Source organism: Dryas octopetala, chromosome 7 (genome assembly GCF_963921425.1).
Source record: "Dryas octopetala chromosome 7, drDryOcto1.1, whole genome shotgun sequence".
NCBI lineage: Eukaryota > Viridiplantae > Streptophyta > Magnoliopsida > Rosales > Rosaceae > Dryas > Dryas octopetala.
In genome coordinates this window covers 2269360-2296851 of record NC_141372.1, presented here as the reverse complement: position 1 = coordinate 2296851, position 27492 = coordinate 2269360, and the positions used below count along the sequence as shown (strand labels likewise).

The following is a 27492-nucleotide window of genomic DNA, read 5'->3' as shown; positions in this document are numbered from 1 at the left end:
ACCAGCACACCAAAGCTTGGTTTAACAAGATTAATGTCAATGCATTTTACTTCCCACTTAAACAAATCAATAGGACAATGTGGGTTACACATGTTTAATTTCAATCCCTTGGTGCCACATTTTCATTTGCTAGGAAATTTAGGCTGAATTCATTTTAAAAATTGATCAAACCTACCAGTCTAAAGCTCTTAAAGAATCATTAATTTGGTCAGTACAATCCATTTTCTTTTGTATCAGTTGAACATAAATAATGAAAATGCCATCACTAGCTAGTTAGAACCGAATGAAGAATATTAATTGTGCAATTTCCATTTTGGGATTTGAAAGAAAAGCAAGATTTTCATCTGTTTGGTGTTTGGAAGATGAGGAGATCGAGTAGTGATCACAATCATTAGGTGAAATCTAGGAAGTGATTTGGAATGGTTATTTTTCATTTTTTTTTTAAATGGGTTATTTTTCATTTTTTTAAAAAAATGGGTTATTTAGGTTGATGTATTTGAAGTTTTGAACCCAAAAATTATTTTTAAGCTTCCATGTTTCATTTAACCTAATCTTATTTTACAAAAATGTAAAACAAATATTATTAAAAAACCAAATAAAGTCCCTTCTTTTCGTCCTTTCCTGCCTGTCTTCCTCTATTTAGCAACTTTCTAGCAATGCAATACGCCTATACTCACTAAATTTATATATCAACTTATCACAAAATAATAATAGTAATTTCATCCGAAATAAATAAGATTTTTATATGTGTACTGATACTGAAAGCGAAAACTCACCATTATTGGGAGCACCAAGCAGCTTGAATTACCTTTCCATCATTATCAAGCAGCATTTGAAACATTGTTTTTGGTCTGTCTTTCTACATCAATCAAACACTATAATGTGAAAGAAATCCTAAAACAAGAAGGCAGCCAAAATAGTCCTAATCCTCTTATCTGTATCCAACCCATATGTTAAAACATGCTAATAATCACAAAGTATATACAAAAATCCTAAACATCCCAAAACCAAACTGTAACAACAAAATTACAACAAAAGTGCACAACCCAAAACCTTAATTGGGTTGGCATTAAAATTTCCAAATTAATTTGATGTTTACTGTTTTAACATTCTTCATCAGTCTTCATTCACCATCCAGTTTGTTACCGTTACCGTTACCGTCACCTTGCCATGTCCAAACAATGTCTTTCAATGCTGGCCTAACATCATCCTCACAAAACTTTACATACTCCAAGGTATCGCCGGCCGACTTGGAAAACTCAACGACGGCCACCTCCGGCGCCACCTCGAAGACCTCGGCGGTGACCGAGAGCCTCCCTTTCCTCCCTTCATTGGGTCCTTGCAGGCTTATTTTGAAGTCCTTGACCTTGGCCACCTTGAAGCTCAAGCCCTTAGCCGCCACCTCAATCTTGGCCATGATCGCGGTGGCCGAGCACTTGGAAGTAAACATGGACGCCGCCTTTTTCTTGCTCTCGAACAAATTGGACAAGTCAAACCCGGACGACATGGACGAAATAAACTCGAAGGCGTTGAAGAACTTGGGCGACGACAATTTGTTGGCAGCAGCAGCAGCAGGCTTGTCATTGTCAAAATCCTCTTGGGCCTTTTCACAAACAGGTTCTGGCAGTGCCGAAAACGCCACAGGCCTGGTGAACCCTTTGCGGAACCAAGGGACGCGCATAATACCAGGGATGGTGATGCGTCGTTCGGGATCGGAGACTAGGAGTTTGGAGATGAAGCGCTTGGCTTCGGACGAAAACCATGGCGGGCATTCGAAGTCGGCCTTGAAAACCTTCCTGTACATCTTCATGAGGTTCTCGTCCTGAAACGGAAGAAACCCAGCAAGCAAAACAAAGAGTACAACTCCACAGGACCAGATATCGGCTTTGGAGCCATCGTACCCCTTCTTCCTCAAAACCTCGGGTGCCACGTAGGCAGGGGTCCCACACTGGGTGTGCAAAAGGCCGTCGTTTCGGAGCTGCTCGGGCAGCGCGGACAGCCCGAAGTCGGAGATCTTGAGGTCCTCGTTTTCGTCGAGGAGGAGATTTTCGGGCTTGAGGTCGCGATGGGAGACCCCTCTGCTGTGGCAGAAATCAACGGCGCTGATGAGTTGCTGAAAGTATTTACGGGCCTGATCTTCCTTCAGCTTGCCCTTGGCGACCTTGGCGAAGAGCTCGCCGCCTCTGACGTACTCCATGACGAAGAAGATCTTGGTCTTGGTGGCCATCACCTCTTTGAGCTCCACGATGTTGGGGTGGCGAACCAGACCCATCACGGCGATCTCGCGCTTGATCTGCTCCATCAAGCCTTCTTTCTTCACTTGGTCCTTGTTGATCACTTTGATCGCCACGCTCTCGTTCGACACCAAGTGTCGCCCATAGTACACCTTCGCGAAGGTCCCTTTGCCCAGTAACCGACCCATCTCGTATTTGCCGAACAACACGGCTCTTTCTTCCATGGATGCAAATTCAAAGATCAATTCAGCTTTGGTTACAGTGTCAATTTCAAGTGATACAGTAGTGTGAGAGAGGAATCCAAGAAAGAATGGCGGAGATGCTGATTCTAATGGATTCCATTCAAGGTCTAGAAGGAGGAAACGGTTGGCTAGAGGAAGGTCTTGATTGGCTGGAAAAAAGGTTGGGGTTGGCTTGAAGCCATTGGAGCACCTGGTAAATTCTCTTTCAGACCGGGGACGCACACAGAATGAAGAATAATATCCTTCATTTTATATCACTACAAGTGTACACATAACAACTCGACGCGTTTTAGTACTATTAAGTATTAACAAACCCTTTTCTATTATATTTCTAATTCAATTTTCAATAATTCATTAGTGGCTCGGTGTTTTATGTGGATTGGGTCGGCAGGAACAGAAATGTGATAAGAACAAAAAAAATGAACATTAGAAATTTATATAAATGGATGATTGGATCACTTTTTTTTTTTTTTTTTTTCATTTAAAGTTAAATCGTGAGCTTTCTTAGTTATCCAACCTTTTGGTTCAACATACAACAAGATTTGAGTCAAGGATTTACCATTTTCTCACATTATCCAATGCTATCCGGGAGTTTTTAGGATATTACTCGACTTTATTTTGGACACTTTTAAGAGATTTAATTTTGATCTTAATAAAATTTATTAGACACGTAATGTCTTAACAATGAGAAAAGTTTCATGTGGACATTACCAAATTGAGTTGATGTGGTGGGTTCAATTATTTAAAAAGAAGCTATATATTAGTATTTTTCAATATATGATTCCTATTGTGAATAAAAACATTTAACACATAACTTCGTATAAATAGTTAAACTCACCATTTCAATATTACAAATATGATATGAATGTTCTATAAAAAAAATTTATATCTAGGCAAATATAAATATTAAGAGTAACAACCAAGAATGAAAGTCAATACTCTTTTCACAACCTTGCATTTATTCCTCATTGATTTAATTAATTTATTTCATTAGTTTACTCAAATATTGGGCATTGTTTCGGCCTGAATATTGGCGATTGCTCTGCAAAGATTTTTCTAAATTATAAAATTCAAACTGGCTGCCAACTAAGAAAATTAAAGAAGTCTTGCAAGTTGTGTGAAGACTCAAACTCAAAGAGTCGTGACAATATAACATACTGTAGCACATAAAAAGAACAATGCTGTTTCTATGCTCCTCAAGTATTTTCTTTAAATACAATACATATAACTCACGGCTCATAAAATTAAGGGTGCAATCAACGTCTAAGCCAGAACGATACCGTTGGGCAAAAGCTTATTCTAATTTTTTAAATAGTGATAGAATTAGAGCATCCAACCCAAAATTAATTGGCCATGGGTGGAGAGGCCCAAGACTTATAAGCACATATGCTAAACTCTAGTTTTCCGATGTGGGACATTGCTTCACATTACTCTCAACACGCCCCCGCACGTGTGGCGATATTTTGAGCCTTACACGTGAACAAATTGTATTGGGTGACGTGGGAGCACGTGTGGCCGTTGGGCCTTACACGCGAATAACCTAGCTCTGATACCATGATAGAATTAGAGTATCCAACCCAAAATCAATTGGCAATGGGTGGAGAGGCCCAAGACTTATAAGCACATATGCTAAACTCTAGTTTTCCGATGTGGGACATTGCTCCACATTACTCTCAACAAATAGCCTAAACCCTAATAATAAATATATAGGCTTATAGGCTTGAGAAATGAGGTCGGTAAACATAGTACTAGTCAAAGCAATATAATTAGACTACAAGTAGTCAGAAGTGGAGAGTAATGAAAGTTGACTTTTTTGCATTAGAAATCAAAGTTAAATTCGGGTTTTGTGAAATTCAAAGGTGCTAGCTATTATTGTCGACATTAGTAATAATATCTAACACCTTTTTTGGCCTCTTTTCTTGAACGAGTATATTAGAAAAAGAGGAGATATTCATACAAGCTTGAATGAGAAGATAATATATTCTACTAGCAGCTTTACAACAAATGACTTTAACCACCAGTTCATCATTCTGGGACTCGCAGTGGTTACTGGTGGGTCATTTTGGTCTATCATATTAGAAATTTTTAATATCTAGGATAAGAATATTAATTAACATCTTAATCCAACGGTTAGAAAACCATATCTCGAAAATAAGAGCATTAGGAGACCGTAGGATCAACTTGGATTACTCACTTATGGACCCCTCGAAACCATATAATGACTTTGGGGTCCCATAAACCAGACAAGTTCCATGCATAATCACATGGGACTTGGAAATAATACACCACCAAACACTCTTTTTAAGTGATACATGAACTCAAACACAGCTGCTTTGCCACAATTATGAATTATCTCTCTCCTTTTTCATACATAAAAGGCTTATTTGCACATTTGGCACATGATTTTAAGGTTTTATCTCAATTTACCCTTTACATTTTTTTTGTCTCACATAATCAGCCCCCTGAACTTTTATGCCGTGTTCCACATTGCCCAACTTCGTCAACTCCATCTACACCACTGTTAAAAATGTTGACATGGCATCTACGTGGCGGGGTAATTTCGTCTTTTCAGCCACATAGGACCAGTCTTTGCCATGTGGTAATTTGTGGGACCCAATATGCCATGTTGGCAACCCTCCCACATTTTTTTAATTAAAAATATAAACACTAAAATTTTAATTAAATAAAAAATTGTAATTAAAAAAAATTATGTGGATTGTGTAGGGTGGGTTTGAGGTGGAGCTAGGGGCGGGGGAGGGGGTGTGGGAGGGGTTTTGGGTGGGGTGGGGCGGGGGAAGGTCTGGGTGGGGGTGGGCCGAGCTGGGGCTGGGCGGGGCAGATCGGGGCAGAGCAAGGACGGGGTGGGGCGGATCGGGCCAGGGTGAGGCTGGGAGGGGAGGGGCGGGGTGTGGAAGGGGCTGGGGTGGGGGAAGAGTTGGGGCTGGTTGGGGGTGGGCCGATCTGGGGTTGGGCTGGGCTGTGTGGGCAGGATCGAGGAAGGGTGAGGTCGATACGAAGCTTGGCTGGGCGGGGAGGAGTTGGGGCTGGCATGTGTAGGGAGAGAGAGAGAGAGAGAGGAATGAGAAGGAGAGATATGATGGGTGGGGCGTGGCTAACAGTTTGTGGGTGGAGGTGGGGTGAGGCGGGGCTGGGGTTGAGGGGGTGGACAGGGATAGGTAGGCGGGGATGGAGGGAGTTGGGTGGGTGGGGTGGATGGGGCTGGGTTGGGGTGGTGGACGGGGGATAAGTAGGCAGGGAGGGGCTAGGTGGGTGGGGTGGACGGGGCTGTGTTGGGGGGGTGGGCGGGGAGGGAGGGAGGTTGGGTGGGGGTTGGGAGGAGTGCGATGGGGTCGGGTGGGTTGGGTTGGGTTGGGTTGGGGGGAGGTGCGACACTGCGACGGTGGAGGGGGAAGGGCCGGGTGGGGATGGGGAAGGGGTGGCCAAAATGGTGGGAAGAGAAGGGGTTGGCATGCGCAGGGGAGGGAGAGGTTTGGTTTTTTTTTTTTTTTTTTTTTAATTTAATTGATTTTATTAATTTAAATATTGTTTTAAAAATATTTAACGGTTGAAATGACAAAAGTACCCTTTCACGTCAACATTTTTAACTGTGGTGTAGACGGAGTTGAGGGAATAAAGTAATGTGGGACACGACATAAAAGTTCAGGGGGTTATATGAGACAAAAAAATATAAAGAGGTAAATTGAGACAACACCTTAAAATCAGGTGCCAAATGTGCAAATAAGCCTACATAAAATATAAAAAAGATCCATAATGAATATTGTAACTGCCTAGCTATTTTGCAAGTAACGCAATCTGGTGCGTATTCATGTAATCATGTGCTTATATTAAAGTTTCATAAATAAAAAAGTACATCTATTCCGTACAAAAGCATTATATCATGGAGAGCAACTTTGCTCACCTCCTTTAATTCAGATGTATGCTCACCTCCCATTTAAAATGCTGCCATGTGTTTAAAAAATTAACCATGAGTTAATCTATTGTATTTAATTATTTATGATATTATAATGATGAGAGAGAAAAATAATTTGACAATTATTTTCTACTTTTATCCTTATCTTTTATTACTCAACTTTTTCCACTTTTTTATTACCTATTAATTTTTATTTTCTCTTTTATTTAATTATTTCTAATAATTTTTGCTTCTTTTGTTTTTTTGCTCTTCTCCATTACATCTCTAGTATCTAAAAAACCACATGCATTTAATAATTTTTGTTTTTTTTTTTTTTTGCTCTTTTCTAGTATGCCTCCGGTACCCAAAAAACCACATCCAATTTTTTTGGGTCTTTTCATGTATACACCTTTTATCTACTTTTTTAATTAATTAAAAAAAATAATCCAACAACACATTTTTTTTTTGGCCTAAGAATTCTTCTTTCTTGTCTCATACATGACCTTTTTAGATCAAACAAATTCTTAGGTCAATCCAAGGTGTTGCAGCATTTGAAGAGAAAAGAATAGTTGCAACGACATAATTTTTGTTTTTTTTTTAACTCATGTAACTTTTTTATTGGATTTTCTATGTATGTAAATGAGTTGTTTTAGATTTTTGTTTGGCCAACATTTTAGATTAAACTTTGCAAATGAGTTTTTTGTTCGAATTGCAAATGTGTTGTTAGAATATTTTTATTTTTTAATTAATTTAAAAAATAGATAAATGTGTATACATGAGAAAACCCAAAAAAATGGATGTGATTTTTTGAATACTAGAGACATAATGGAGAAGAGCAAAAAAACAAAAGAAGTAAAAATTATTAGAAATAATTAAATAAAAGAGAAAAGAGAAATTAACGGGTGATAAAAAAAAGTTTAGTAATAAAAGATAAGGATAAAATAAGAAAGGAGTTGTCAAATTATTTTTCTCTCTCATCATTATAACATCATAAATAATTAAATACAATAGATTAACTCATGGTTAGTTTTTTAAACACGTGGCAGTATTTTAGATGGGAAGTGAGCATACACCTGAGTTAAAGGAGGTCAGCAAAACTGCTCTTTTATATCATGTATTAGTGGAGGGACTAGTAATCCATCCCCGTCCCATCACATAGTCAAAATATCGTTCGGGTTTGGTGGTCTGCATCATTTGGAATTATGCAATTTCAGATGTTGCATTTAAATAAATAATTATGCTTGTTCGATGTTTTTAAAATATATATACAGTATAATGAAGATATTAGCATCCTTGATTTTGTATTTTTTTAAATACAAATGTAACATTAATGATCCACCTATGCTCATGATTATGAATGTACGTTATGTGTGCCCAATTTCATAAATCATAACATAAAAATCATAGTTATATATACATATATAACGCGTTTGATATTTATAATGCCCATATTAATTAATCGTTAATTTTTTTGCATTGTGATTCATTAACATATTGGAATCCAGAAATGAAAGAGAAAATGAAAGAAAATATGTTAATTAAACGTGGTCTTTTAATTTTATATATATATACTTTTTTTTTTACAAATGGAAATTATGGAAGTTGTTTTGTATGTTTTCAATATTGTAAATAATATTTTTTGCGTAATTCTCCAAAACTTGAAGACTGGCAAGACCCAAGCATTCATTCATTCTACATTTCTACATGATAGCTTCTGGAAGACTGGAATATTATCAAAACAAGCTTTTTTTTTTTTTTTGGCCACTCAAAACAAGCTTTATTGCTTGGCCAAAAAAAAAAAAAAAAACAAGCTTTATTGACCAAAAGAAAAGAAGCTTTATTGGGCATGCGCAACAATTGATTATTGTGAGCGAATATATGATCCATGTGATTAATATGATTAAACCACCAAATAATTGTTAAGGAGACACCATTCATTATTCTCTTTTGTTATTCAGGGTACTCGTGATCGTTTAAGATTTTGAAATAAAGACTAAACCCCAAATAATAGACTATCAACATTGACAATTATAAAAAGTGGGGGAGTCTTAATATATACAATATTTTTAGCAAAAAATAAAAAATTATAGAATATATTACCAATCATAATGATCAGTCTATGTACATATTGTAAACCTCTTGGTTTTCATCTTACACGAAATGTCTCTAGGCCCTTACATGCAATGCACGTACAGTTACATTAATGGTCATCTTTATAATGATTCATTACATAACTAAAATGAGAACAATGTTGATGAGAAAAAAAAAAAAAAGATTTTTCTTTGTTGTATTCTAAATAAGGCATCTTTGTTTTTTTGTCCCCCTAAATATGGATTATGTGGTAGTTTCCAAGCGTGGTTTTATTTTTATTTTATTTTTGAATTGAAAGATATTTTTATTGAAAAAAAAAATTAAAAAGAGTTGCAATCAGATTAAAGTTGTTTTTTAATCTATATAGGAGCTTTACACACCCTACTAGTAAAATCCCCACAATGTAAAGTAGCAGGTAAGAGTATGAGCCACCCCATTACAATTCTAAACACATAATTACAGATAGTCTCTGAATTCAAACTCTCTTAACCTCTTCCAACCATCAGGGGTTAAATCATCCTCCATTTTATGAAATAGAGATATAATAGTTTAAGCAGCGGACTCCATAAGGATAGAAGAAAACCCAGCACCAAGACAAATCAGATCCCGTGCAAAAGTGTCAATATCTCTACTTGTTGGGAGGAAACAATTCAACCAAGGGGTTGGGCCATAACCACCACAACCTATCTGTGCGATCATGAACAATTGTACCCACATCACACACACCTAAAATGGGATCAAAAGCACCATCAGATCTGAAAAACAATTGAAAAAAAAACAATAAAAAAGTGACTAGACTTCATCTCTATTGACAATAAATTAGTGAAAAACCCTAGACAAGCCAAAACTAAAACTAAACCCTCAATCAAAAGTAGGACTCTACAAACTAAGAAAGCTAAAACACTAGCCTTTAGGTTGCTACAGACGAAATTTTAGGGTTTTTTCTCTCCCGAGCATGTTTGGGGAGTTTGGGGTAGCCTAATTATTATTATTATTATTTTTTAAATATTTATCCTTATAAATGATTTATAGAGTAAAAAATTTATAATGATTAATTATAAATTTGGGCCTCAATCTCCATCCTCACACACACAATGTTCAGCCCAATTCAATTGGACGTAATAGTAAGCTTTTTAAAAAAATAAAATTGGCCCAACTAAAAGAAAATCAGCCCGCGCTATAAGGCCCAAGAATTCTGGGTGGAGATCGCAGATCGTGGAGTCCAAATTTGTGTGGGCTTGGAGGCCCTGCGAAGACCCGAAATCGAAGGGCAAGAGAGGAGAGGGGCTTCCGTTGAAGATTTTACAGTTACGAAGAGAAATAGCAGCGAACAAAGAGAGTGAGTGTGTTTGTGTTTGCGAACTGTGTAGAGCTCTCAGCAATGGACGAAGAGAACGTACTGAAATTCGTGGCAGCGTACCTGAAGAAGAAAGGCTTCAAGCAAACGGAGCACGCTTTCCAAGAAGAACTTCAACACAGCAAGACCACCACCACTAACTCTTCGTCGCCTATCTCTTCCAATTCCCAATTGGACCCCCACGTGGCCAAGCACATCCTCTCTTTCTCCGAGTACCATCTCTCTCTCTCTCTCTCTCTCTCTCTCTCTCTCTCTCTCTCCCTCCCTCTGGTTTTTTCGTAATTTCATTTCATACCCTGTGGTTCCTACTTTGTTGTTGTTGCTGCTGCTTTTCAAACATACCATGTAGAACATACTACTACATTCATATACATACGCATACATAATGTTTTATGGGTTTAGGGCAAATGGGTTTTATCTTTAGCTGAACTCTTTTAGCTACTAACGGTAATTGGTGACATTTGTGCGGTTTAGCTTTTGAGATTTAGGAGCCAAGGTTTAGGATTTCAATGGAATTTTTGCTTGGTGTTCATGAGCAAAGTTTGCAACTTTGTGCGTCTCTGGAATTGGGAATTTTGGGGAGCTAAGAACTAGTTCCCAGTGGGAAATGAATGCTGCGATCAGTTCAGAACTAGGGTTCCTACTCTTATTAAAAACTAGGTGTTTTGAGTCCAATGTGTATGGAAATTGGAAACCATACAACAAATTAGATTTTAGAAATTGAGTCATTATCACATTAGTTCTGCAGCCTCAATGTCAGTGTTTGTAAGACGATGAAAAAAGATGAAATAGGAGCATCCGTTTTACATGGATACTTAAATACTCATATTTCTGTTTCTTCACCCTATTCTTTGTTTTAGAGTTTGCTTTCATTCATTAATTGATATTCTTGTTTTTTAGATATGAGGATGGTCCAGCTCGGTACCACGATGGATATGCCAAGTTGAGGTCATGGACTTATAGTTCACTAGATTTGTACAGGGTAACTAATTTTTGAGTTGAATTCTTCTGTAGATATTTATTTCGTGTATTTTAAAATTTTACATTTTTAGTGTTCTTAAATGACCTTAATTATATATGCAGCATGAGTTACTTCGTGTTCTTTATCCAGTATTTATTCATTGTTTCATGGATCTGGTTGCTAAAGGTCATATTCAAGAAGGTGAGTCTCTTCTTGCCTTTATTCCTCCCATGGTACATATAGTACAATGGCAATTATTGCTTATATTTTCACATGATTATGCTTGACCTACTGGTCTTGAATCTTATACTTCTTACATATCTGCTGGTAAATGGGTGCACAACTGTTCTTTGTTCATGTTTACATGATTATTGTTGATATTACCAGCTCGGACATTTTTCAATAGCTTCCGTGAAGACCATGAAATGATGCACCTACGAGATCTACAAAAGCTGGAAGGAGTTCTTTCTCCCTCTCATTTGGAGGTCTTTACTTCCAGAAAAGTCATTGTTGCATTTTCAATTTATAGTTACATCAGAACCATTAAAAATTCTCATTGTTCTGTTGTTATTTAGGAGATGGAGTTTGCTCATTCTCTTAGGCAGAGCAAAGTCAACATAAAGATATGTCAGGTAATATTCTGGTTCTTCTTTTAGTTTTTTTTTTTAATGTTGCACACACACACAGAGAGGATCAGACTCGTATATATAATCACATAATATCTTTGCGTTTATGCAGGTCTTTTATCATTATATTCAATTAGTCATCTTCATTTTTTGTCTATTAGTTCAGCTATTTAGTTTTGCCGCATCATTCTCAATCTGCCATGTGTTATTAGTTTTCATATTTTGATGCATGAGCACATTATAGCACATAATTGATGCTAAACGATTATGGTTCAGATAAGACAATTGTATTTGGTGCAATCAGCTGAACTATTTTTTTGTTTTTTTGTCAATTATATGTCCAGTACTCCTATGAGCTTCTGCTGCAGTTTCTACACAAGTCACAATCCACCACAATGCTTGGCATTATCAATGAGCATATTAATTTCCAAGGTATATTGGTTTGACTTCTGGTTTCAAGAGTGATATGTTTACATAACAGTATATCTGTATCTATGTATGATTTTATTGGTTTTGCAGTTTCTCCTGGACAACCCAACTCAATTTCTGATGATGCTGATGCTGTAACACTTACTGGAAGCAGCCAGGAATCAGCTAATCAGATAAACCAGAAAGAAATACATTGGGGGGTGAGTCAGTACTGCTGATGAGTTACTATAGTGTATATTGTAGCTAAAGACTTATACTGTTATTGGTTCTGTGGTAGTTTCTGGTGTATGTGTTTAAAATATCAGGTCCTTTTTGTTAGCACACATGCACAAACATGTGAAGAACCATGTTTATATGTTCCTGTCAGTTGCTTGACTTTGAGTGTCAATCATATATATGTTGTAGTTGCTTGAAGATTCCTTCGAAGAACGCTTGGAAAAGGCTGGGGGTTTGCTTTTAGATTCTGAAAAAGCAGAAGGGGAGACCAAGGAAGGGGATGGGGATGAGAACAAGGTGCAAATCTGCTTTAAATTCCTCTAACAATTCCATAGATTTTAACTATAATTGTTTTGGAGTAATATGTTTGTAACTGTTGAGTACTGACTATGATATTTATGTGGTTTTCCTTTTTCTTAGATAAAAAAAAAAAAAAAAGAACTCCAAGTTATGGATAACTGTCATTGACTTCTGTGATCTTTTTTTTGCTCAGAAAAAATCAGTGGAAGGAGGTAAACAGGGTGCTTCAATAAAAAAGTTAAAAAAGGACAAGGCTGTTAGTGCAACAGGGAAAAGTGTACGCCCTGAGCCAATCACTGTACCTGCAGCACCAAGAGTCAAACCGGAGCTTACTTTGCCAGTAATGTAGTTTCTGGGATCCTTTTTTTCCCCTCTTTTTAGACTTTGGATGTGGCTATTGGTAGAAACTACATTGTATATTGAGTTCTAAGACATGAATGCTACATTGCTTAAATGGGTCTAATAAAAATAGAAGTTAAATCAATTGAATGGTACAAGTTAGATCAATTGAAGTAAATAGCTTGAGTTTTATGAACTACTTTGACTTCTATTCAAATCTACTACATATATCAATTTTTAGGTCGAAGGAAGAGAGGTAATTTTTTCAGCCACCTGAGTAGGTGTGGTAGTTTTGGTTGACTTTATTATTTGAAAAATAGTATTCTCATTGCATGGGCATTTCATCTGAACCGTACCCTAGAGTAGGAGTCAGCTACAAATTATTGGCTTCTTGATACTTTTAGACAATCTTTTGTTAAGTGGAGCCTTTTGCATGATTTTGGTTCAGGGTCTGGGTATTGGAGACCGGTGGTTCATGTTTAAGTTCTGATGCAGGCTATTGATTAATCTTTTGTTGATTACTCCAGTCCAACAGAGGTTGAGCAGTCTATTCTTGAAGACTTGAGGAACCGTGTACAATTGAGTAGTGCTGCGCTGCCATCTGTCAGCTTTTATACATTTATCAACACACACAATGGGTAATGTCCTTAACTTTCTTTGTTTAACAATGATTGTTAGTGTTTGAGTTCAATTTTCCACTATATTACTTATCTTTTTTGTTCAACAATTTGGTAGTTTAAACTGTTCATCTATATCCCATGATGGATCCCTGGTTGCTGGTGGATTTTCAGACTCATCGCTGAAGGTTTCATCCTATTGATTACTTTCCTATTATAGTGCATCTTGTTCTTCAAGTGAGTGCTAATGTTTAAGCATTCTTCAACAGGTGTGGGATATGGCGAAGATTGGGCAACAAGATGTTGGTTGTAAGTCTTTATAAAGTTCAGTTTTTACGTGATGTTTTTTCTCTTTATGCAATGAACAACTAAAATCATACTTGAGAGTTTTCACTTGTCACTTGTACTTTGTATTGATCCTGCTTATGTTAGCATGGTCATTGCATGTTTGTTGCCTGCTCACTGCTCAGATTTTGCGCTTGAACAGAAATTTTATATTAAACAATGCTTGTGTCAGCAATTTTGCAGGGTGACAATGGCACCACTTCAAGTGAACAAGTTTTTGGATCAAATGGTGGAAAAAGGTCTTATACATTGTTTCAGGGTCATTCAGGGCCAGTTTATTCAGCTACTTTCAATCCTCTTGGGGATTTTATACTTTCCTCTTCAGCAGACTCAACTAGTATGTTTACTTAAGCTGTTCTCTCTCTCTCTCTCTCTCTCTCATTCATTGTATTCTAAGTTTCAATAAACCAGTTAATGACAGTAAGAAACCAAATTGCTATGCTGCAGTTCGGTTGTGGAGCACAAAACTAAATGCAAATCTTGTCTGTTACAAGGGTCATAATTACCCTGTATGGGATGTTCAGGTATATCTGGTTATAGCATCTGCTTGCTTCTATCTCCACTTCAGTGTACAAGCTCGAGTTTTGGACTTTTCTTCTTTCCTTATTAATGTACCTTTATTTTTAATCCCAGAATTGTACTCTAATTTTATATCTTGTCTTTTTGTGCAGTTTAGTCCTGTAGGTCATTATTTTGCCAGTGCTTCACATGATCGAACCGCAAGGATTTGGTCTATGGACAGGATACAACCTTTGAGAATAATGGCAGGGCACTTATCTGATGTTGATGTCAGTATCTTTCTCTCTCTCTCTCTCTCTCCCAGTGCAATGTGTTTTAGCTATGGGAATTTCTGCTGTAATATAATGAATTGAAAATCTTTATTATAGTGTGTGCAATGGCATGCCAACTGCAACTACATCGCCACTGGTTCTAGTGACAAAACAGTTCGATTGTGGGACGTACAGAGTGGAGAGTGTGTCCGGATATTCATTGGTCACAGGAGTATGGTTTTGTCTCTGGCAATGTCACCTGATGGTCGATACATGGCTTCTGGCGATGAAGATGGCGCAATCATGATGTGGGACCTTTCAAGTGGCCGCTGTGTTACACCCTTGATGGGTCACACCTCCTGTGTATGGACTCTTGCTTTCAGGTGGATGGTCTTTTTGTTCTCGTTCTCCTTCCATAATTTTCACTGTGTACAAAAATTGTCATTTGGTTACTGGTGCACATGCGTTACTTCTTCTAAAGTATCGCCCTTGTTAAAAATGTCAGTGGTGAAGGATCGCTCCTGGCTTCTGGGTCTGCTGATTGCACTGTAAAACTATGGGACGTAACTGCAAGTACAAAGGTGCCAAAAACTGAAGAAAAGTGAGTTCCTCCCTAACTCAGAAAGTGGATTCTTGTTTTTGCTTAAGAGATTCTCTTATACAAAATTTGTTTTGTACTAACATGATGGATGCTCTGATCAGCAAAAGTGGAAATACAAGCAGACTGCGGTCGTTGAAGACTTTACCAACCAAGAGTACCCCTGTCTACTCATTACGGGTAAATGTAACAATAACTTGTATCTCTTAATTAATAATATAAGAGAGGATTATTGTATTCATTTAATGTTTGAAGTTTGAACTTTGTTGTGGGGCAGTTTTCTCGAAGGAATCTTCTATTTGCAGCTGGGGCCCTATCCAAAACTTAAAACAGTGCACTAGTACACACTTGCTCCAGAGTCTAGACTTGATCTAATTCAATGGAGGCCACGTTGTAAGTTTGCTGGTACGAGATGTCAGTCTCAAATTCTGCACCACACCACCTGATTCACCTCAAGTCGCTTCTTTTCATGGCCTGCTGGCCTGACCTCCAGAGAAAGAGAGAGATTTTGTAGCAATTAACTTCATTGACTTGTATGTTCAACTTTCTTATCGTCCTTGGATCCATATTGCATACACTGTATCTTCATCATTAATCCCTTACAGGAGGGCTTTTATAATACGGATTTTTATCTTTTCCACTTTTTATTTTATATTACGTGAAAGTTTAAACCTAAGGCTTAAATCTTTACGGACTCCTTCCAATCCCACTTGAATTAATGGTGCACTCCTGCATTTAAAGTAGCCTATGAAACAGAAGGCTTAGAAAAATATAAATAGGCTTTCTTGTGTGGGATTTTTAACTCCAATCTTAAGACTAGAATTGAAAATTGTTCTTTTGCTTCTTTGTAATAAAAGAATAGTAGGGTTTTCACGGCCACTCGGTTTTTATGATTTTTCCAAAGCCTCAGAAGTTACTCTAAACAAGTCGATGTATAGGTTAGGTTAGTTCTTGGTATAAAATGTAGGGTAGGTGAACGAAATCTGGGGCTCGGAAAAATGCAATCTCAGTAATTAAAAGGCATATTGCCCGGCCAAAAAAAAAAAAAAAGGATCGATCATATTGAAAGAATAGTACAAAAATGTCAGAAGTGGGATTTGAACCCACGCCCTCGTTAGAGGACCAGAACTTGAGTCTGGCGCCTTAGACCACTCGGCCATCCTGACCAAGACACGTTGTTAACAAGGATTACACCTGGGATATTTATATATGGCAGTTAGACACTGCCCAATATATAGTACACTCTGCCAACTCATGCATCTGAGATTCGATAACACGTTAGTCACAACCTCTAATCGCTGACGCTGGAAAAATAAACATTTTGTCGAAATGAATGCATGACCTATATTACAAACCCACAAGGCAATGATTCTTAGCTATTTACTAGCTAGGGTAATACCTGAAATTGAATTTCTAATTCTGTTTAGAGAACAAAAGGCTGTTCATTGGACACCTACTTACCCACACCTGTAAATTTTGGATCCGTCAACTTCAGATAGTAGGAGAATTAGGTAGCTGTCCTTTAAATTAAGTTAGCATCTCAATAATAAGGTATATTAATAGTTTAGTTGTATGAGGTATAATAACTAACTAAATTTCAGTACTTCGTGCAGTTTACAGTCAGACATACACATAAAAGCTCATTTTTTGAGAACAGCTAGCACAACCCAGGTGCTCGGAGACATTAAACAACCTTAATTTGAAATTTTAAACCCAACACCCACAGTGGCTGTTTGAATCCAGTCAAACAATTAAATTAGGTTACATATATTCAGATATGATATCAAAAAACAAACCCATCACAATGTTTGAATTCACTGTTCAATCAGGCCAGCTTACTGCAATATATATATATATATATATATATATATTACTTTTTCCTTTCAAAATAAAGAAAGAAAATTACATCCAGAAACGATTTTCTTCAAAAATATAAGTAAAACTGAATTACTATGCTTTAATTTCCATTTTCCACTGCAGCTACAAGAAAAAAAACAACAGCTTCCAATCCAAATTGAATGCATTGTAGATGAACTACACAGATATTATCGGCGCTGTGAAAGACTTCCTCCAGCATAAATTGTAAGCCAGTTAATTGGTGAGATCAACCCAACAAAGCAATTTCCACCCCCAAAAGCGTATAGACACGACCGCCCCCAATTCCCGGCCACCCTTGATCAACTGGAACTGTTCTCATGATCAAATCCTGCGATAATTCTGCAACATTCAGATTATGGTCTAAAACGGCCATTTGCTCCTGACTAAAACCCTTCCAAATGTCACAAGCCAAATTAATACAAAACAAGGAAAACCAAATATGATCGAACACATCTAACATGCTACATTATAAGGAATGTTACCCCAATTTTCCAAGTATGGTTATATAGCACAAACCTCAAACAATTTATCCACACTACTTAATTTATTTCTAATTAATTTCTCACTTGATGAATTTTTACTTCCAAGAAAACATTATCACACACAATGATGTAGAATAGAATTTCTGTCAGCATGCAAGAATTCCATATGACTTTTGTTCTCTCAATTATTTTATAGCCTCAACCAGCGGCATCTAATGCAGTAAGCTTTCACTAATAGCTCATCCTGAATAATTACTAAAACAATTTACGAAACCGAAACCAAAACGAAATTAATTTTAAAGACGTTGCTCACAAAATTAAACAACTAAAATACACAACACAAAAACCAAATTAATCCTAAATATGCTGCTTACATTAAATGTACCTCCGAAAACCCTTAACCAGAATTCTCACGTAAGACTATGGTAATTATGTACATGCAATCCAGGAGTCGATCGGATATGCTGTCTACTTCTCGGAGTAACAAGATAGATGACAACTGTAGGCACTGTAAGGAATTAATTTCTAATTAAGCGTCCAAGTTGCTTAACATAGATACAATTTTTCAATTTAGAAAAGGGGTTTCTAGGGTGTGTTGGTGTCTCATTTAACACAACTTAGTCTGTGGGGCAGTCGCTAATTATAAGATGTTAGCTTTGGAAAGAAAGTAGTGTAAAGAAAAAGACAATTAAAACTTATGGGTTAGCAACCATACACATGATGACATTCAATCCAATAATTTTTTGAAAAGCAACCGCAAATGTATATTTATAGCATGATATAGGCTGAGGGAAGACAGCTTATGAGGTACTCAATGAAGTCAATAAATGAAACCATTAGTTAATTGCCACAGATCAAGAAGTAAAAGACCATATCATTTTAACTACTAAAGTGCAATTCCACTTGTATATAGCTATAATTAAAAAGTATAGCCTAAACCAAATTCACAGCACCCCAAGACACGATCACAATACTTCAAAGATACTTAGAAAATCCCAAAATCCCTATATATAAGAGTAATTCCACAAAGACCAATATATGCCAAAGCCAAAACCTCACTACTGAAATCTACATGAACGGATATAGGATCTCATCAAGAAATCACTCGAGTCACCTTAGTCTCATTTATATAGGCACATTAGCTAGGCATCAGCTCCACAGCCACCAAAAGCATAACTATATATCTCAATTCGATCTCTAGGCACAGGCTAACTGCGACATATTTTTCTAACATAGAAACCAACCTAACTTTGATAAATAGAACATATATATTCTTAAAAGTACACTTACATATCATGGCTATAATCTTCACACTTTTGGAGTGGGGATGGGATGAGAAAGTGGTATGTAGATCGAACCTATATGCCCAAATCATATTGTCTGTTTAAGAAGAAAATCTAAACATTCAATTAGAGCAAAGACAAATAAGCTTTATAGGTAATCATTAACTGAAATGGTGCATCTAATCAATATATTAGCTTTAACTTACAGTAAGTGGGATCGGCTACAGCTTCTTATGTTTGATTCCATCAAGTTCAAATTAAGTTTCAACAAGATTGCTTCCTCTTTTCTTTCAAGTATCTGGCTGCTACCTTAATTCCCATCTAAAGCTTGCTATATTTCTTGATTTTCCAACTCCTCAAAAGTCACTTGTTTAATAACTGTTGCAAGATAACTGTAAGAAAACTATTGTTCATAAAATAATATACTTTTGTTCAAAATATATTATATATGATAAAAGGCCAAATTAGACTTGCTTCAAGGATAAAACAATTTCTCCCTTCCCCTTATCCAAAAAGAAACTATGATTACCCATAAGATGATCTATTAAGCCATCATTAAATGAGTTGAATTGGATCCATGCATTCTATTTTCGTGGAGTAACCTAGCTCTAAACAAAAAATGTGTGAATCAACTTGGTCTTTATCTAAATCAATTCCTAATCAACCACTTCACATCGATTCGAATTCCTTCATTGTCATCATCTCTAGCATACCGTCGATCAGTCCCTACAAAGCATCACATAAAATATTCTTAAAATCATGCTGAACTTTTTTGTTAAAGTTACTTTAGTAACTTAATTATATACCAACACATCCTTCATATCTCCACATTGTTATCTCAAGGTTTGATTTTTGAAAGAGGAGAAAGTGAAGTAACACTTCTAAGCATAAACAACCAATCACTATGAGTTTGTAGTCTATCGGATGCAACAGGTGAAAACATCTTGTCTTGTTATTTGTGCCTTGGGAAATAAGCTTAAAACATCTTTGCCATCCCAATAGCATGCAAAAAAATAAATTGTGATTCGCACTCCCAGCTTATCTTCCAACATGTCAAAATTATTATTTTATCATTTTTAAAGCACTCGTAGGAGTGAGAGAAGCTTAATTATGAAGGAGTGGGAATAACATTTTCCCCTTACAAAACATGTCCTCCAAAATTATTAGATTCTGTATATATAGTTGATAAGTAACAAGCTAATCAAAAAATGGCCAAGAGAGGGGAAAACAATTAAATGCGAACAAGAGAAAATAGAACGTTCTATAAACTCTAGCGTATGCCTAGCAGTACGTATCTAGTATCGAATTGACATATATTCATGGATATTCACAAGAATCAATTTATTAAATCATAACTTTATAAAATTGGAAATGTGTGAGTGAGACCAAAATTAAGCCTCTTTTATTTTGAAACCGTTACATATATGAAACAATTAAATTGCACTGCAAGATATACACAACACAGAGATTGAATTGAATCAATTCATGACTGCAGCATGTAATTAAAGATGAAGGTGCTTATTAATTTGCAATAATAATTGTAATGCGCGCTACAACCTTAATAAAATCCAAAAAATAAGAGCAATATTGGATCAAAGAAAATAGTAGCTACGCAAATGGAAATTGGAGGACCAGATTTTGCTTATTGGAAAAGCAAATTCAAACATGATTGACAAGTTTTCAGTTCTCTTCTGAGAGAGGGAGATAGAGAGAGAGATAGAGAAAACCCAACCAAATCAAGAAAATATATAAAAATAGAAACTTACACAAGATAATGGGTTGATGGTTTACCAATCCATTTGTATGATAAATTGATAATGATAGCCAACCTACAAATCCACAAAGACAACCAAGAATTCTGTTCAATCATCTTACATCATCACATTACCTCACAACAATATTAATATTCTATGAGAAATGTTATCTTAGTTTATGACCACAATTTCAAAGGAAAAAGTAGTACTGAAATTAGATTTTCTGGTACTTACACAAAAGGTACAGACACGGATCAAAGACTAGTCCTTGGAAAAAAAGAAAAAAAACCATTTGTACCCGATCAATAGTAGAAACAAGCAACCCTATTGGAACCGCATGATTCCTGCACAAGCACTAGATTCTGGCTAGATTCAGTTGAACAAAAGATCCAAGCAAGAACCAATTCGATCTCGATCAAGTGAACATCGCATGCGCAGCAATTAAAAATGGGATTATATATAATGTATGTATAAGATCGAATTAGAAAGATGAGATGATAATATTACATTAGCATGAAGTAAGGTAGGGAAGGGAGGACCATGCTATTTTATGGGAGATTACACGATTTTTGCCGCTAATTTGGCACAGTAATCACTGATTAGATGTACCTTGGTGATAAACCACCATCAAAAGTCACGCTTTCAAGCTAGCTAATATATAGTTTATGCAGCTAGCTTAATATTAATATATTATAAAATTAATATGTAATAATCACTTACCAATTTCCAAGGCCGTTTGTTTGTTTTCTTTGAAGCTCCACAAAGCCATAAAGATTTCGAGAGAGAGGAGGGATGAGAAGAAATTTTTCTGGCCGAGGAAGGAAGCTGACAGAAAGAGAAATGAGCACGCAAAAGCAATAGCATACACTATACCATCTGCCTCTGTGTGCTCACTCTCTTCTGTCAATTTCTATGTCCAAACCAGAAAATTAAGAACCAAATTAAATTATGAGTACAGAAAAAGGAAAGGGTACGCAATTGTGGAAATTAAGCAAGAGAAAGAAAAGAGGGGTGGGGGAAGTAAGAAAAGAAAAACTGAGAAAAAAGAGAAATGATGAGTCAGATCTGATGAGAACACAAATAGTAGGAACAACCCATATAAGGAAACCTACTAAACATCACAAAATCTACGATCCATGCTCTTTTGGTGCAAAAAAAAAAAAAATCACTAGGGAAGACGTCCATGACGATTTAGGGTTTCTACTTGTCTATCTTCAGCACCCCATTCCCTTCCAACACAAAGAACAAAGAAAAAAATAGACACCCACAAACCCCAATACAAAAAAAGAAAAGAAAAGAAAATAGAAGAAGAACTCTCTCTCTCTCTCTCTCTGCTTATGATCTTATCTCCTTTGTGATTATGATTTCTCTTTCTCTTTCTCTTTCTCTTTCTCTATCTCTCTCTCTAATCTCTATCATGCATAACGGGACGTACGGGTGTCGGTGACACATAGCAGGGCAGAGACCTGACGTTTTCTGAACGGAGAACTCAGTAAATAGGAGGAGACTGGAGAGGGCCGAATATGGAAAGTTCTGGACTTGCCTTGCGGTTGAGTGAGAAAATACTTCACTTCAATGCTTTGCTTTTGCTACTTTGGCTTTCTTATCATCAAACATGACTTTGTGAGAAGAGAGTCGGTTTTTTGGGAAGACAAAGAAAGGGAAGGGGGAGAGAGAGAGAGAGAGTCCGCGAAGCTTTTTATTTTCGAGAAAAAGAAACCTAATAAAAATCCAAGAGACTAGTGTGTGAGACTGTGAGTCACTGTGTGTGTGTGTGTATTGTGTGTTGGGAGATATTGGTTGGCTTCTATAATTTTCAAATATTTAATACTCAAATTAATTTTGAATATTAAAAAATATAAAAATATAAATTTTGAGAATTATCAATTTAACGGTATTAAGACTCAAATATAAAAATATTAATATTTAATTCATTTATTTGTTAGTAAGTCAGCTATTTAATTTCATTTTAAATATAATTTATATTTAAAATTGAGAATAATTTTTGAGTTTCAAAAAATTATAGATATTATTATGGCTGAATTATACTTATTTTATATAAAAAAAAAAGAATTTGGGGATCAGACTGTATTGCGAAAGGACTCACATGGTTCTAGCATGCGTGTTGTTTTATGGTGGGTGATTGGTGATGGATTTATAGCCCTTGATATGATTGGCTCTATGATTCCCTGCCGTTGGATTGTAATGATGGTAGGGTCAGCCCTGTCTTGTTGGGAATTGGGCTGATGGGACTGCATCATTTAGGGAGACAGTAGCCCTTCATTCTCCACAATTGGCCAACCGCCTCCTTCCACCAATTACCGTACAGAGTAGACTGTATGCATTAGCCCTTCACACCTTCCTTCACACTTCACTGGGTACACAGTCAGTCACACTGTACTATGCCTATTTATTAAAGATTTAAAACTGACCCCAAAAATTTTAATTAAACGGTACCTAGAGATAAATCAATAAAGATAAAAACTTGCCTACATGGGTATAGTATATATATATGGTTAGAGATTTCAACTTTTTTTTCTCAATTTTTTTTACAAGGTTCTCTATTGATTCAACTGTTGTACCCACGGAATAGGGATAGAGAAAGAGGAAAAAATCAAAGATTTCACATAGTATTTTGGATCGACAAATCAATTATACTTTTCGCTTAATGAGAAAATGGATTAGATTCTATATGATTAAATCTTATAGCATTCATATATTAGACACTAAAAAATAAAAAAAAAATATTAAAAAAAAATATCATGTACAATAAAGTAATGACACATAAAGTATGAAACAAAAGTTAAGACTCTTAGCATTTTCCTATATATATTCATTCTCATAATTAATAGTCACATAATTAACATGTAAGGATATGTTGTGAGTGAGTAAGTGTATACAACCATTACATTAATACGTATGACATCACTTAAGTTAAATATATGAATAATATATATTGGTGACGTAAGAGTATATGTATCTTTTTGGCTAACATGTGGATAGTCTGCCTCCTTATATCATTAAAATATCTAATATTCAATTCAAAATTAATTGACAATGAAAAAAAAATCTTATATCTTATATATTATTATATAAAGTTTGAGTTTCCTGATATGAGATTATCTCTCTCAACAAGACCGTACCATGAAAATTTTCCTCGCTTTCAAACACACACACATTGATAATTCTTAATCGCTAATACAATTCACATTTATCATTAATGGTTAACAATATTCACTCACACATAGATAATCATCCTTGACATTGTCACACTTGTATGTCAGAAATAGATTATTGATAAGTTTAGAGATTAGTGGATAACAATAAGGGCTCATTTGGCTAAATTTTTGAAATGACATAGGAAAATAATTTCATTCTCATGTTTGGTAAGTGCATGCATGAGAAATCTTTTCCTTCCTTATGGGAATCTAATGCCCCCAAAAGGAGAAAATGAATCCCTTCTCTAATTAAGCTTGTGTTTTGTTTTCTCTTTTTATAGGAAAACATTAATTACACTTTTTCAAGACAATTATACCCTTTTCAAAATTTAAAAATATCAATTTATTCAAGAAACCATTCACATTTCTTTATTTATTATTTATAATAAATGAGGGTATAATAAAAAACAGAACAATTTTTATTTCCTATTCATGCATAAACCAAATATGAGAATTGGAAATAAAAAGGTATTTCTTAGGTTACTTTCCCAACATTACCAAACACAAAAATGTGAATCTTACATTTCATTCTCCCTACAAAATTGTATAGAAATTGATTTCCCAAGAATTCAATTCTGTGAACAAAACGAATCCTAAGAGAAGGTGTTCCTCTTTGATACAATACTATTGTTTATTACATATAATTGTAAAAATATATACTCTAATAGTGGAAAGTAGAGCTTGTCAATATCCAATGATAAAAAAAAAACTATATATAATGTGGTGACAAGATTGCAAAATTTTCATAAGAGATGATACCCTTTAATTTATCAGGGGGAAACAAAGACCATCAATAAAATATGATAATTGATAGTTTGGCTATTCTTGGATTGTCGATGAATTAGCTAGAGTTGTTACATCTTTAATGTTCCCCTTCTTTCAGCTACTTGAATTGTATATTAATATTTAGAATCCCAGTAATGCTACACTTATCACATTTTTATACTATAATTTCATATCACCTTATATGACATTCATATATTAGACTAAAAAATAAAAAATAAAACCTAAAAAATAAAAAAGAAATACCATGTCCAATAAAGTAATGACACATAAGGTGAGATACAAACGTGAAAAAAAAAAATGTGGGACAATTAACATTATTGTTTATAACCTAATAGGCTCAAATATAATTAAGAGAGACTTAAAATCTAGTCCATTTTATAAGTCTTTCTTAGACTAAGACCAGTAGTGATTTAAGATTTTTAATTAAGTTCTTTTAGTTTTATTCTTTTACAGCTTTATGTTAGGTTTTAACTTTAAAATTTTGGGCTGTCTCGGAGTTAAAACCTAACATGCAGCCTCTACAAAGCCCACTCTATACCATAGGAAAGGAAATACTCTTCAAATCGAGGAATGATTTTATTATGAATTAAAAATATTTTCTTATAAATTAAAAGGACTTTATTATGAATTAAAAAGATTTTTTTACAAATTATTATGAATTAAAATAATTTTCTTATAAATTTAAAACACCACCAATCTCCATCTAAAAACTGTTTTTCTAAAGACCTAAGTTTAACTATCTCTATAATTAATCGCCTATATGATTGAAAATGATCCTAGTATTCGTCAATAGGGGAACAAAGTTTGTAAAACTCTATCTAAATTAAGACTAATTTTCATCGTAGACAAATACTATATAACATCATCGCAAATTAGCCATAGTGATGTCTCGTTAGCAGGGTAGTCGATGTGAGTGCGCAAATACAAATTCCTTCTGTTTTTTTTATTTTAATAGGAGATGGTACAAATTCATTCTATTTCAACTTAATTAACAAAGTGAAGGCATTATACAGAGGAAAAAAAAAAAAAAGTGAACCACTTGATTGGGGGGGGTAGGGCGGTCTCAAGCCCAGGGACGTGGTAGGAAGGTCAGGAACGTTGAAGGGTGTGAATGAAATCAGTGATCAATTTGACACCACTTCTCTGTGTCTTTTTCTGCAGACTGTGCCCTAAGGTTTTGTTACAACTTTTCAGTTCTTTAATGTGTGTGTGGAAGTGGTTAAAAAAAAAAAAAAAAAAAAGTTTGTGGAAAATTTTGAAAAAAGTTGTACGTACACTTTACTAAATGCCCCAGTTATCCTAGCTAGTCCTGTAATTCAAACGATCAGAGAAAGAGGGTAGCTAAGCTAGCTACTCCAAATTGATTAACTAATACTAGCCTAGCCTACTGGAATGTGCAAAGAACATGTTGATATTTAATAATGGGAAGCAGAGACCACGCTCTTAAAGCCCTTAAAGCCCCTGATGCCCTGTCAATTATGGGATGCATCATATATGCATCTAACTTCTGTTTTCCCATTTCAATACTTAATTGCATGTTGTATATTTAATTAATTACCTACAACTTTAGGTTTCAGCCTTTGAGTGTTGGGTTGGGTTGAAGAGGGTCATCACTCATGGCCACCAGGACCACTCATAATTTCACAACTTTGAGACCATTTTAATTTAATTTTGTTTGCATAATTTTTTTTCTTAGATTCCCTTCCCTTAACTTATCAAGTTAGTTATTCATCACAAAAAAAAAATAGACCTATCAAGTTAATTAGGGTTTATGTAAACAAATGTAGTAGGAAGTGTGCCTGTGTGTGTGTATTCTATCAAGTTAATTAGGGTTTATATTTACAAATGTTAAGAGAGAGAGAGAGAGAGAGAGAGAGAGAGAGAGAGAGAGAGAGAGAGATTGAGTTTGATCTAATTAAACCACATATCCAATCCAAATTGTTCATATGTTTCAAACCAAGTAACAACCTTAATATATGCTTCTGTGGTCGAGTCTTTCTCTAGAAAAATCAATGTCTCATATTCAAAACCTGAATCCTCAAATAAAAAAACGACAGACAGCTGATAAAATAAGAAATTTTATTTGTATTCCCTCTTTGGTGCCTCTTTCCTAAATCCCATCCCCCACAATCAATGGCTATGGATGCTTTGTCTAGGAATCTTTACCAGTGCAGAATATGCAACCCCATGTGCCAACTGTCAGTGAATGCAATGTGCCAATGTAATGTGCATGCAAATTGCTATGTGGTACCCAGAAAATTACATTAATTTATATCATACATATATATATTCCCGTCACCCAGATATGAATGATTATAAATTTATAATATACCAAAAAATTTGACTGGTTCCCAGAAAAGAAGAAAAATAATAAAGTCAAAGGGAATTGTGCAATATTTTCTTCGTGGGACAATGACAGCATACATTTAAGTTGGGGTTCATGTCTTTTCTGCGAATCTGACCAACAGTCATGAATGCACTAATGTTTTAGGTTGCAGTGTAAATTGCTCTTTTTTTTTTTTTTTTTTTTAACAAATAGATGTGAAACTCACCCAACGTTACATTTTTCAGGGTACAAAAGGGAAGAGATGATTCCAACTGGGTATTATCGAAATTAAATTCCCAACATATATCTAGCAATATTTCTTTATTATTTTTATTATTTTTTATTATATAAGAGATAATCGAATTTTAAACCTATTCTAATTTTAGGACTTAAATTCTTAGTTTTAATTCATTATCTTGTCATCTCTCACTACTTAATCTAAGCCCAAAAACTCTACTTAATTTTCCTCAAAACAATAATATTAGTTTCCAAAGAAGTAGTCATGAATATTTTGAATTCTTAATCTTAATTATGTCTATGGACGAGAATACATAGCTTAATATAATTTTGTTGTTCATTTATAGAATTTGTTAGTATTTTTTATTTTTTAATCTTGAGGGATGGGAGATTCAAATTATAAGTTTATAACTTGAGACCCCTCCTAATAATAGGAAGAGAAATAATACTAGACTAATTAATAGCTAAATGGTGTAGTCACATCCTTTTTAGG

General features: G+C 35.3%; 2 protein-coding genes, 1 long non-coding RNA gene and 1 other non-coding gene across 5 annotated transcripts; 1 reads left to right on the top strand and 3 right to left on the bottom strand.

The window, feature by feature from the left end:
• Window positions 1–759: 759 nt before the first annotated feature.
• LOC147278363 (CBL-interacting serine/threonine-protein kinase 5-like) lies at window positions 760–2780 on the bottom strand. The gene has a single exon (XM_086251965.1). It carries the CDS (start codon window positions 2456–2458, stop codon window positions 1124–1126), a length of 1335 nt encoding a protein of 444 aa, XP_086108091.1. The 5' UTR covers window positions 2459–2780; the 3' UTR covers window positions 760–1123.
• A 7018-nt stretch (window positions 2781–9798) lies between these two features.
• On the top strand, window positions 9799–15669 carry TAF5 (TBP-associated factor 5). Its single transcript, XM_086251964.1, has 19 exons — window positions 9799–10046; window positions 10735–10816; window positions 10918–10996; window positions 11183–11280; window positions 11371–11427; window positions 11766–11853; window positions 11941–12050; window positions 12256–12363; window positions 12560–12711; window positions 13233–13343; window positions 13441–13510; window positions 13592–13631; window positions 13840–14004; window positions 14115–14191; window positions 14339–14455; window positions 14555–14820; window positions 14943–15038; window positions 15140–15215; window positions 15313–15669. Exons 1-19 carry the CDS (start codon window positions 9859–9861, stop codon window positions 15361–15363), a joined length of 2031 nt encoding a protein of 676 aa, XP_086108090.1. The 5' UTR covers window positions 9799–9858; the 3' UTR covers window positions 15364–15669.
• A 448-nt stretch (window positions 15670–16117) lies between these two features.
• Window positions 16118–16201, bottom strand: TRNAL-CAA (transfer RNA leucine (anticodon CAA)). The gene has a single exon. It is a non-coding gene; the product is annotated as a tRNA-Leu (tRNA).
• A 601-nt stretch (window positions 16202–16802) lies between these two features.
• LOC147278360 (uncharacterized) lies at window positions 16803–22087 on the bottom strand. 2 transcript variants are annotated; one of them, XR_015123459.1, is made up of 6 exons: window positions 21153–22087; window positions 20667–20776; window positions 20445–20507; window positions 18885–19404; window positions 18686–18792; window positions 16803–17241 (listed from the first exon to the last, which is right to left on the bottom strand). It is a non-coding gene; the product is annotated as an uncharacterized LOC147278360 (long non-coding RNA). The 2 variants fall into 2 exon arrangements; XR_015123458.1 differs by having other exon boundaries at window positions 18686–18775.
• Between the last annotated feature and the right edge of the window lie 5405 nt (window positions 22088–27492).

Excerpts from the sequence above, each read along its gene's own strand:
- TAF5 (XM_086251964.1), top strand. The coding sequence starts at position 9,859 with ATGGACGAAGAGAACGTACTGAAATTCGTGGCAGCGTACCTGAAGAAG. Across the intron at positions 14,192-14,338 it reads ACCCTGTATGGGATGTTCAG|TTTAGTCCTGTAGGTCATTA; the intron begins GTATATCTGGTT and ends CTTTTTGTGCAG. Across the intron at positions 14,456-14,554 it reads GGCACTTATCTGATGTTGAT|TGTGTGCAATGGCATGCCAA; the intron begins GTCAGTATCTTT and ends TCTTTATTATAG.
- LOC147278363 (XM_086251965.1), bottom strand. The coding sequence starts at position 2,458 with ATGGAAGAAAGAGCCGTGTTGTTCGGCAAATACGAGATGGGTCGGTTA.